Raw genomic sequence first — 12,754 nt, forward strand, 5'->3', positions numbered from 1 at the left:
AGCTCCGGTTGTAACCATTTTCGGGTTAGATGTATCAGGTCAAACATTTGAGACCGCGGCACTTTATCCTTTAGGAACTGCCAGTCATGGAACCGCTGAGCTCGTACAGCTGTAGTAACTCCCGCCCGGGCCAATATCTCCTTCTTCAACTGACTGTAGTCAGCAGCCGAGTCCGGCTCCAAGTCAGAATATGCTTTTTGGGCGTCCCCTATCAGGAGTGGTGCTAAGATCCCTGCCCAACGAACCTGCGGCCATTTCTCCCGTTCCGCTGTCCGCTCAAAGGTTAGCAGAAAAGACTCCACATCCTCCTGGTCAGTCATCTTTTGTAAGAGAGGAGTTGTTGGTCCAGCCCGTTCTTCAAACAGTTTAGTAACTTGTTCTTGCATTACAGTCAATTGTTGCTGTATCGTCCGATTGGCCTCGTGCTGCATAGCACTAGCCTGCAACAGTGCCTGTACTGCCGCCTCCATGATCCACTTTTATCACAGTACAAAGCCAGAGTCTGAATTTATTGTCAGACAAAACAAGCCCCACTTCTGGTACCACAATGTGACGATCTGCGTTCCTATCGCAGATTTTGCTTCAATCAGACACTCGACAACCAGATGCAAAGAAACGCCGTAGCGTGTGTTTATTGTTTACACACTGAAAATAAAATAAAGAAAACAAAACCTAACCCAGTCCCGGGTCCTAACTAAACAAATCGTTCCCTAACTAATGATGGGGCAGCCTAAGCCTGTTACCTCGTCTCCAAAACCCAAATCGTAATCCAAAATACCTTTCCAAAATGTCGTTAACCAGTTCACAATACGAATACTCTTTTCCTTGTTTTCCGTTTTTTACTCTCCCACTCTCCAACTCAGCTCCTACCATCACCCTCGCTCAAACACTCACCAAACAGACATTTTAAATGGTAACCAATTATATCATTAAACAATTGACATGTCATTAAATTGGATAATTAATTTGAACTGGAGCCAGCCTTGACTCCAGTAGCTTCCACCTGGTCCTAGTGTCCCCCAGGTATTGTCTCTGAACAATAATAAATATTTGTTTTAAACCATACTTTTTCTTCATTTGTACTTTCCCTTATTTAACACACAGTTATTATTTACAAAGTGTATTCTTTAACCCATTAATTTTTGATCCCAAACACTTTTTATTAATTTTCTTTGTTTACCAACCAGTTGGTTTACGTTGTCTTTCACCTTTTTTGTTCGTTTCCTTTAACCAATCCCTCACACTATATATATATATATATATATATATATATATATATATATATATTGTATATGTCATGGGAAGGCAGTGTTTAAGATAAGAACCTAGTCAGCGTACCCGCAAACAGCCAAGTGAGATCAATTATGCCCGTGCCCAAATTACTTTGAGGACCACTGATCTAGATAAATGACTCATCATATTTAGAATGGATGTCAAACCAATTCTTCCCGTCAGTCACAGGATAATTAGATTGTAATATACAGTCAGAATTTAACTTAATAGCCTTTGGCATAAACAGTCAAAAGTATTTGATCCAATATTTAAAAGTATTTATGAGCGTAATCATATATAATACTTATCATTTGCCTTTTGAGATGGTGTAAAAAAATGAGCACCCAATTAAATCAATGTATATATATATATATATATATATATATATATATATATATATATATGTATGTATATATGTGGCAAAGTGCCCGCCCCTGTGTGTATTTTGCGTGTTATGTGTTGTATGTATGGTGCATATGTTAATGTTGGTGTATAGATTGGTACACGGGATATAAACGGGTCTGTGTTTCACGTGTATTTAAAGTGTAGATTTGTATTTAGGCACGAGGAGAGCACAAATCACTTCACGTGCTGGTTAAATGTAATATGTGAGCACGGGGTTGCACAGAATTAATTCACGTGCTGGGATTCAAGTGAATAATTAATTAGTAATTGAATCCCAGCACAACAGTATAAATAGGCACATTTTTAGTCACTCGGGGTTAGGTGTTCGGAAGAGGAGAACGGGAGAGAGAGAGAGAGGAGAGTTAAAGATCGTAAAAGTAAAGATAAGTGTGTGTACTCACCGTGTTTGTTTGTCTCCGTGCACCGTTTGTGTTTAGTGCGTTTTGTTTGTCTTTTTACTTTGGCGTATAGTGCCGTGTCCTGTTTTGTGTACCGTTTAAAACCTTTTATTTGTTAATAAACGCTGAGTGCAGCCATTGCACTCAGCTCATCACAACCACTGTCTGTGTTTGAATTCCTTTCTGGTCTGACGCAACCCACTCTGGCCGTATTTGTGACAATATATTAATTAAAAAAAAAACTGTAAGAAAAACAAAACGAATGCTTTTTAAAAGTAAACATAGTTTGGGCATGCCTCTTAGATGTAAGTGGGGGTTGCTTTTTCTAGAGACACAGGCTAAGCTCATCACATATCTGACAATTGGGCAGGCCAAAGCCATTTGCTGTCTTGAGGGTCACAACAGAGATACTACACACCCCCACTATCCCGCCCAATCACCATAACTTTTGAGTTTTAATGCAATATGTTATTGTTATATAGTATTGTGAACAGGGTGGCTGTAGGGGTAACGTCAGACCAGAAAGGAGTACACAGACAGACAGTAATGGGGTTGAAACGGAGACGCAATGGCTGCGCTCAGTGCGTTTAATAAACAAACAAAAATAAAAGGTTGAACAAAACACAGGACACGGCACTCGAGGCCAAAATAAATAGACAAACAAAACGGATTAACACTAAACAAAAAGTGGACGAACAGACAAACAAACAAACTTATATTTACTTTTTCCTTAGTTTTAGTTTTTTTAATTCTCTCCTCTCACACACCCGTTCTCCACTCACCGAACACACAACCCTGAGTGAGTGCTTTGTGCATCTATATATACTGTTGTGCCAGGATTCAATTACTAATTAATTATTCACTTGAATCCCAGCACGTTAACTAATTCTGTGCAACCCCGTGCTCACATATTATTTATTACATACTTTAAATGCACGTGAAGTGAAGTGCAATCCCCGTGCCTAAATACAGTTATACAATTTAAACACTCATGCTCATTAACCACATTATATCCCGTGTACCAACTACAATACACCAACATATAACACACAAATGCACACAGGGGCGGGGCACATTGCCACAAGTATATAAAGAGGTTAGACTCAATATTTAATTACTGTGGGAACCAAAACAATTTTCTATTTTAAGCCTTGGCTCATGTCTTCGGGAGAGAAAACCCCAACCTTTTTGTTTGTTTTTTTTGCAGGCAATATGAATGCAATTCTATCTGGGGCCATGCCAGACAAACAAAAGTTTTTTTGTTTTTGTTTTTGTTTTTGTTTTTTTGTATTTAGGAAGTAAAGTTCAAATCCATTGGCCTTAACCACCACAGCCAAAAACAATCTTCTTTTGCAGATCCCCTTCATGGATGTGCTCTTAAATTTGATAATAGCTTTGCTGAGTGAATGTACTACAAAGTTATAGTTTAATAAAGAGAAAACGAGGATTGTTGTGAACATTGGTATTTAAACAGCAAAAACGTAAGCAAGTAAGATACCTTCATTTCTATTTCAGTTCCATGGATCTGCTGGGCCACTGTTTTGATGATCCCGATAACTATATCTTGCAGTCCTTCTCGTTCAGAGTAATAGTGCAAAATGAGGTTATTTCCTTTTTCTGCATCTGTGCATCGAAAGGATGGTGCCCGCATTCCAGGATAGATGGTACCCAAGTGGTCATGTAGAGCATCAAGGTTCTAAAAAGATGAGGACAGATTACCTTCTTTTTTTGTTTTTTGCATTGCTAGAATTGCTCTATACAGTAACATTTATGATTTTACTGTACCTCTGGTATTAAAGGTGCGGAACCCTGTAAAGTTTTGTTTTTTTAATTACATACAGTACACCCTTGCTTTAAAACCACCTCAGTAAAAGTGCCACCTCACAGTTTAGACTACTTTTATTCTCCTGTTGATTTCAATATAAGGCCACCTTCAATATTACGTTTACCCCTGTAATCAATATTAAGGCCACCATCAGCAGTTCCAAATGTACCAAGCCACTGTTTAAAAAAACTCTCTAATAAGACCAACATGCAGTAAACATAAATGCAACATGATGTAACTCATTTACACATTTGATAAAGTAGCACACGTTACACAGAAGAAAACTGTTGTAAAAGAAAAAAAAAACACCATAGTAAAGTTCCCTGACAAATGTAACTTCAGCCTTAAGACCAACCCACTACTAAGGCCTCGTTTTGTTGTTCCTGTGACTGGCAATAGCAGCAAGGTTTCACTGGGTTTATGAGGGTTGCTTCCCTGATATAAAAGTTGTGCTGCATGTACTGTAGTAGCATTAAGGAGGGATGAAGCGTGCAGCTGAAAAAACCTTAGGTAATGTAAACAAACCAAGTCGACGATGTCTATTTTCTGATGAAGCAAAGTGCACAGAAGGCTAAACCATGGAAGAGTCTACTCATATTATAGTGTAAAACTTCTCATGATTGTGGGGGACTGCAGCAGGAAGATATACATAAAATGGAATGCTGCATTACACACAGATAAAAGAAACCCATTTCTCAATATCAGAATCTTTATTTCAGAAATTAAAAACAATGTCACAGTGTACTCAACAACAGAACTCTGAATGGAAAATGCTTGCAGTGTTTACACAGATGTATTGACTTTGTTTTGATAGCTCTTAGTAAAAAATGCAACATGCGGCTTCTCAGATATCCCCCTACAACTCATCTCATTTCCCACAGGCCTCTTCAAAACCCTAAATTAGATTTCAATGGAATATAATCTAGAGTGAAAGGTTACAGTCCAATTTGTTTCAATATGTACCCAGTCTGTTTAGATACAAATTAATAAAATCATCCAAACATATCTAATTTATCAAAGGAATTGCTCAATAACCTTAGCAATATGTTAACAATAAAGTCAGAATGTACATATTTTGCAGAATTCAAAAACATTTTATATTTGTAAAACAGTCCAATATAGATTTGGCTTATTTAACAACAGTCTAGAACAGTTCAGTGAATACAACATCAAATGCTATTTAATCCAGCAAAACAACTTGTGCTTTGTAAATAATATACTTGAAGTGAAATAATTCTATCAACATTATTGTATTGTTAAAATGCTGTTGCAAACTTCATTTTTAACCAGAAACCATTTTGGGGGAATTCTTTTTTTTTTTTTTTTTTTTTTTTTTTTACAATGTGTTAGATTGCATTACTAAACCATTGTTTGTGTCAAAATCTGTGAAGCCAGCAGCTCGATATAAACATGAAATGAACACAATTCCATTATTTTGTTAATTATACTTCAAAGCTTACCTGCAAGAATTCCCGAACATTTGATCCTAAAACACGCAGGATTGTATCATAACCAGACTCCTGGCAAAACTCAAAAAACATTTTCCCAAACATTTGTAGAATCTCACCGGCATTTATCTCTATTGAAAAAAAAAATGAAATGAAAGGTATTTTTGAACATAGATTCAATGGACAGGCAGTGCTTTAGTGTTCATATTATACTACTTTATTATTTTTATTAATTACTGTTCAAATTTATTTCTTTAAACAACAGCACAAATCATATGGCACATCATCAGCCTGCACTTCTCATGTTCCTCTTACATAACAGTGTATCACGTTTGTGTTGCTTTATCACATGCAAAATAGATTTCTGTTTCATGCTGCAATATTATTCCAATGCAACAGTTTCTGTTATACCATCACATGCTACTGAGATGTTAATTAATAACTCAAGTAATAAAAGTAAAAGCATGCACATGAACAATGCAAGCACTTACTGAGGATTTTACTTGCTGCAGCAACTAGGTCATATGTTTTGGTGTCATCGTAAATTATTCTGACCAGAAACTGTCCTTCCACATCCAGCTGTGCTTCCTTTCTGGCAACAAATTCAGATTCATTTGTTTCATACCAAGAGAGCAAATTCTACTTGTCTAATAATAAGCTAAATGTATATAAGCAGGAATTCAACTGTGGGAAATGCCTGCAGTGGTGTCTTTTTTACTACAATATTCAGAATGGTGTGGTCCCATAGTTCCAGAATATTGAAACAACTGGGTTAAAATTAAGATAACTAAGCCATTGTTGAGAATATCATTTTTATAGTGATTTTATCCACAGTGAATATTGTGAAGGTAATTTCTTTTACAAATGTGCAGTTGTATTTTTGCCTTGGATTGGTTTGGGATTTTTTGGGAGCCCATATTTATACCTAATCTGTGTTTTCATTGCTACTACAGTACCTCCATCTTCCCCTCTTCCACCTCTGCAATGATATCTCCCTCTAGGGGCTGGTATATAATGTGTTTACATATTTTCAGAATGTAGCAACTTTTATTTTAGTGTTTTTCACCTACATATGTGGTTTTTCATGATGTTCTTTTGCACTGCACACTGTAGCTTTAAAGTTTAATGTTTGTTTTGTGCAAATATTTGAAATGACAAAACAGTGGACATACTGCAGCAGCTCTGAATTGTATTTCATCAGTCATTAAATATGTTAACTGCACTTCTTGATTCTTTAGCGTGACTGTGTGCTGCGCTCTACATTTGAATTTTAAGAATGCCTAATTGTAAATGTAATCTATCTACCTAATGTTAATAATGCCTGTAATTATGCCCCTGCCTGAGTCAGATGCCAGAACACTGCATGTGCGTTACAATATTTCATGCTGCAAAACTGGCATTAAAAATCTAGCTTGACATTCATGAAACGCATGATTAATAACAGTTTTTTTATGGTTAGTGTTTGCATTATGGTTAAGGGTTGGTGTTTGGTTTAAAATAACTGGGCTTCTGTTAGTATTAATTTTATTTGGAGTTAGTAATTACAAAGTGAACAATAAATCTGGGGCTGAGGAATGTGCATGGACTCAGTATCCATTTTAGGACAGCAACTAGAGTCACCATAAGAGATCAAACTAAGAAAAAGATTGCATGAGACTGATTTGAGATCAAGGCCAGCTACAGCTTCTCAATTGACCCCACAACACAGAAGAGATCGCTGATGACTGACTAGAGCACCAGAACTGGCAGCTTCTTCATTGGGCACCTGTTTTGTTCACTGATGAATCAAGGAATCAAGATTTCATCTGCCAGTGTGATCAATGCATTCAAGAGCCCAATGAGAACAATTTACTCAATTTAAAACTGTTGAATATATGTTTTGGAGGGGGCTAATTTATGTTGTGGGGAGGGAGGTATCTGCATTAGAGGTTACACAGATCTTATTGTGCTTCCCAGGGGCGGATTTACAGCTCTGCGGTACACAGACACATCCATCAACAGTCCAAAGCACCTTTGACCAATGTTCCATAGTCCAATTTCTGTGTTCTTGTGTATATTTTAGCCTTTTAGTCTTGTTCCCCTTTCTTAACAGAGGTATTCTTACTGCAACACATCCTTTAAGTCCTGATTTCAAGAGTGACCTTCGTACTGTTGATGTGATGGACAACAACACCTGAGCCTTCTGCCAGTTCTGTTGTCAATTCAACATTTGTCTTCTTTCTATTCCTTAAGAATATTATCTTCAAGTATTGCTCATCCTTGTTAGACAGCTTTTTGGGTCTTCCAGTCCTGGGTTTGTCAATTACGGATAATGTTCTTCTGTACTTGTTGATTATGCTTCGGATACCACAAATCGAGTGATGTGAGCTATTTCACTCAATGCTTTTCCTTCTTTATGCAAGTCAAGGTTGTTATAATGGTAGAAAACACTAGTGGAGACTTTGAGAAAATTGTTGATGCTCATAATGCATCAGAGTTGAAAAATGCAACATGTCTAAGACTTTTGCACAGCAATTTTGAGTGTATATTGCTAACCTGCTAGAAGAAAACTCAGCAGGATACATTTTGGCTTTGTTAGGCTTGGATAAGGCTGACCTGATTACTGGCTGGTTCAAACAACCCTATCTTCCCATCAATTCAGAGGCATTATTGATTTGATGGGGCTGTAACTAGCAGCTACATTTGTCCTGACTGTCATCTCGGTGAGTTGATTGGGCAAGCATGCAGCCTTTTTAAGGTTATTGTGCTAATTGTTTGTACTGGGATTTAAGGATTCTAATAATGATGGTTAGTTTGTGTTAATGATAGTCTTGTCATTACTGCATTTACAATTAATTTAAATCTAATGATGCAGTAAGAAGAATTTCAGTTTACAGAAGAACAGCTGAAATAATATGAACAGAATAAGATAAAGTAAGTGGTGGGTTGTGGATAATAAAGTGTTTACTGAAAGTGTGAGTCACCAAGGTGCCTATTTATTAGTATTTTCATGCACTTTCATGTTATAACACAAGTAAAGGAACTAAATTAACTGATCCAATCTGCAATTAATTTGTTTCTTGATAGCTTTTGAATATTATATTATTGTTTATTTTCTGTCAGGATTTGCTTCAAAATAGGGCCCTAATGTTAAATACATGGTGTAAAACATGTAGTAAACTTTCATTTAAGGAAAATGCTTAGATTAATGCACCAGTAATTATGGGCTTGTGTTACTTTGCTTGGAAAAACGTTTTTTTTCTGAGAAGCCAGCCTTTACCAGCTGCCCGATTTTGTAACCAAGGCCATGTTTTTTAAAAACATTTTCATGATTTGTATATTTTATTAGTGAATCGGTCAACCAGAATTTTTTTTTTTTTTTTGGTGAAATGTTGTTATTGTAGGTATTAAACTTCCTGCTTGGGCCAAGTAAGATTTCTACAATATAAATGCATTTGATGTCAGCATACACGCACGCACGCGCACACACACACACACACACACACACACACACACACACACACACACACACACACACACACACACACACACATATATATATATATAAAGCTGCAGAAGAAACAACACAGTAGTTTAAAAACACAATCATGAAATCTGCTTGCAGTTTTACCAAAACTGAGTACACCCTTTGCAGGATTTTATTTATTTATTTTTTGTTTCACTTCAAAGCAAGTTATTTAGGTACTCACTTGATATCTTCCCATACTTCAGCGCCGTAATTTCTTAATATCAAAAGTTCCAAGGCATGATTCACAAAACCATACTGTAATTTTAATAAAGACAAAAACAACATTTGGTATTGCCATTCATAATTTAATTATGTATTTAGAAGTATAAATCAAAAATCTATAAAGCAGGGTTCTGTAACAGGTAACATAACATTCAACGTCTAAACAGCAGTCACATAATTGCTTTTGCTGATACTATAGTAAATATCTGTTTCATAAATATAACTGAAGATATAGGAAGTCGTTTTTAAATAGATGATAGTATATCCCATGTATTGTGTTTACTGCTCGTGCAATTTCAGTTCAATGTTAATAAATCGAATAATCTACAATGCCTGGTAAACACATACACACACACACACACACACACACACACACATATATATATATATATATATATATATATATATATATATATATATATATATATATAAATTCTTAGAATCGCAAAATGCTTAGTATTCCTTTACACAATACACATGCGGCGTTCCTTACTTTATAAACGATTAATGTACATACCATTTTATAAAACAATGTTATTTCTTGTCCCCTTGTGCCCTGCAGATGCCTCTAAATGTTATCACAATTATAGCGTCTATCTACTACGTGAAGTAACATTCCCTTCTCCGAATGCACCTTATGCGATTGGCATCTCATACCATCCAATTATCACTCACGGACACTTCAGTGCAGTCGTCTGGCAACCAGTGAGAAGAATGGGGAGGGAGTTAAACGACATTCTGATTTAATTATGTTACCTAAGAAATGCAATTTCTTCAGACATCGGCGCACTGCACATCACAGTATGAGGTAGTGTCAGGACTGTTACATGTGTATCTCCTTATTTTGTTTGGATGTATTGGCAACAGTTTATTGTAGATAAGGAACTGAGAGTGAAACAAAACAACATAAAAACGTTATCCGTTTTACACCGTCTAAACTTTGCTCTACAAGTTATTGGGCGTATATTTAATGCAATTAATAGCAATATAATGTGCCATTTTAACCCCTCACTGCGCTGGGTATGTTCCCATAGCTCTGTTATGCCTATTTTCTAGATGTCATATATATTGAATACTCGGCAGCAAAGGGTTAACAAGCTATACCACATAAACACACTGAATTACTGTATGGTGTAGTTGGTACTCCTATTAGAAAGAAATACGGCAGTTTACCTTAATTGCACAAATACATGCGTATCACACAAGTGCTTTTTTTCCCCTGTATTGTAAACTAACTTTGGATCACTGATACGTGTTAAATTCAATAAATACTGTAACCTTTATGCTTGTTTATTTATTTATGTATTTAATATGGCTAGCCATAGCCTAATGACCATTTATTGTGGACAGAAAATTAAATTGTGTATTTTGTAAAACGTGTAACAAATAACTTTGACATTCTTTAAAACGTCATTATTTAAATTAACCTCTGCTATTTTATTTATTTAACAAAATGGATTTAAAATGTTTTTGGCTCCATGTTCCCACATTTCTTTGGATGTGGACTCAGACAATTGAGGAGTTGCTGTAGCCATTTGGAGCACTGAAATACAGTACATCCTACTGTAATTGTACTAAAGGTCAAAATACCAGAAATGTAATTACATGATTCTCTTTCAATTGAATGTGAATGTAATGTGATACAAGTGAAAAGGTCACTTGGCTTTTGGAAAGGTTGAAAGGAAATTTGATTCCTTTCTTTTGTTTACATTATGTCATTTTGTATAGGGACAACCAGCTGTCAAATTATCATTCTTGTATGACTTGAAACCTCTATTCAGGATACGAGCTGACGATGGCTTGGAGGCAGCACTGTGTATTACAATATGTCTAAGTTTTAACTACCATCTGATGTTACTGTGAAACCCCCAATGGGACTGAAATATGAGAACTAACCACTTTCCAAATATTGATATGCCACATAGAAAGCCTTGGTGAAAACAGTGACATCCCAATTTCTCAGTACATTTTATTACATACAGTAGATATTGCAGATATAAGTTATTTTGAATAACTCAGCTGTACCACTCCTGGGAGAAAAGGCCCCATCCCATCTCTTATACCAAGGTCCCATTGACATGTACAAGAAAATTAAATAAAATATATAGTCAACTGAAATGCTATGTCTATGTTGATACCTAGTAGTAGTTTTTTTTTTTTCCTGATCACTATAAATTATTTTGTAATACACAAAAAACACATCATCACCTACATAAGCACCCAGATTGTCTCTTCATTGGAATTCTACAAACACTTGAATTTCAACTGTGTCATAACAGCTTATAATAAATTAAATATTTTTTCAATAGTATACAGACTTCCTGTATACAACGGGCGCTTAAATATGCCCAAGTGATCGGTTTCAGGGTGCTACATTTGCATCAGGTCTAAATAATAATGAAAGAGGTCCTAAAAAAACAGCTTAATAAACCTGTGTTTGCATCTCAACAATGGTACACAGCTTACATGTTTGTTAATTGATTTGTGTTACATCATGTTACGAAATATGTTAGTAACATGCATCTCCCACCATGTCTGTAATTCAAAATTCAATTTGATATGTGGTTCCCCAGATACAGTATATGCAACAATGTAAGGGTGACATACAGATGAACAGAGACAGACAGACACAGACACAGCCTTATATCCCTTGAATTTCATATTCATAATAACTTAATCTAAATAATGTTAATACCAAGTTTTTGTGACAACTAGATAAGCAGTTATCCATATATATATATATATATATATATATATATATATATATATATATATATATATATATATATATATATATATATATATATACCTACATACATAAGAACATAAGAAAGTTTACAAACGAGAGGAGGCCATTCAGCCCATCTTGCTCGTTTGGTTTTTAGCAGCTTATTGATCCCAGAATCTCATCAAGCAGCTTCTTGAAGGATCCCAGGGTGTCAGCTTCAACAACATTACTGGGGAGTTGGTTCCAGACCCGCACAATTCTCTGTGTAAAAAAAGTGCCTCCTATTTTCTGTTCTGAATGCCCCTTTATCTAATCTCCATTTGTGACCCCTGGTCCTTGTTTCTTTTTTCAGGTCGAAAAAGAAATGTTTGAATCAGATCGCCGTGTAGTCTTCTTTGTTCAAGACTGAATAGATTCAATTATTTTAGCCTGTCTGCGTACGACATGCCTTTTAAACTCTGGTCTATGCCTAACAATAGTTTTTTATAAAGCTCTACCATATTTAGAAGTATTAGTTATACACCATGCTTGCCTGTGCTCTACCAAGCTTAAAGAAACTATCTGTGAATTAGTTGAGAATTATATATACATTGTGGTTTATTTCATAGTAAATATGCTACTTTATCTGTGTGGAAAAAATATAATCAGCAGATGACAGATGTTCTATGAAGATTAAATAAAGAGTGAATACATTCAATTATTATTGAAAATTAGATATCTATTTTTCACTACAAATTGATTACACGGGGATCTACTAGAGTTAGGATTAGGAAAGGGTTGCTTCTGAGCAAAATAATAAATATATAAAGTGGAACATAATTGGAAATATAGGATTATACACAGAATTATACCCTTATATACATTTCTGAATGTGGTTAAAAAGTTGAGCTTTATTGACTAACTCTGTCACACACACACACACACACACACACACACACACACACACAC

The 12,754-nt window shown here is 35.6% G+C and overlaps 1 protein-coding gene across 3 annotated transcripts in view; it reads right to left on the reverse strand.

The window, feature by feature from the left end:
* LOC117421133 (guanylate cyclase soluble subunit beta-1-like) overlaps nucleotides 1-9,707 on the reverse strand; it is a 32,928-nt gene extending 23,221 nt beyond the window's left edge. Inside the window, exons 1-5 of one of the 3 annotated variants that reach the window (XM_034035104.3) lie at nucleotides 9,596-9,707; nucleotides 9,038-9,111; nucleotides 5,840-5,940; nucleotides 5,361-5,479; nucleotides 3,574-3,771 (exon numbers count right to left, since the gene is read on the reverse strand). In XM_034035104.3, the coding sequence (XP_033890995.3) occupies nucleotides 3,574-3,771; nucleotides 5,361-5,479; nucleotides 5,840-5,940; nucleotides 9,038-9,111; nucleotides 9,596-9,598 (495 nt within the window). In that variant the 5' untranslated portion in view covers nucleotides 9,599-9,707. Of the gene's footprint in view, nucleotides 1-3,573; nucleotides 3,772-5,360; nucleotides 5,480-5,839; nucleotides 5,941-9,037; nucleotides 9,112-9,595 lie in introns of those variants that run through there. The other 2 variants (XM_059031545.1, XM_059031547.1) reach the window with 2 other exon arrangements.
* Nucleotides 9,708-12,754: the final 3,047 nt, after the last annotated feature.

Source organism: Acipenser ruthenus, chromosome 1, assembly GCF_902713425.1.
Source record: "Acipenser ruthenus chromosome 1, fAciRut3.2 maternal haplotype, whole genome shotgun sequence".
NCBI classification, from domain to species: Eukaryota; Metazoa; Chordata; class Actinopteri; order Acipenseriformes; family Acipenseridae; genus Acipenser; species Acipenser ruthenus.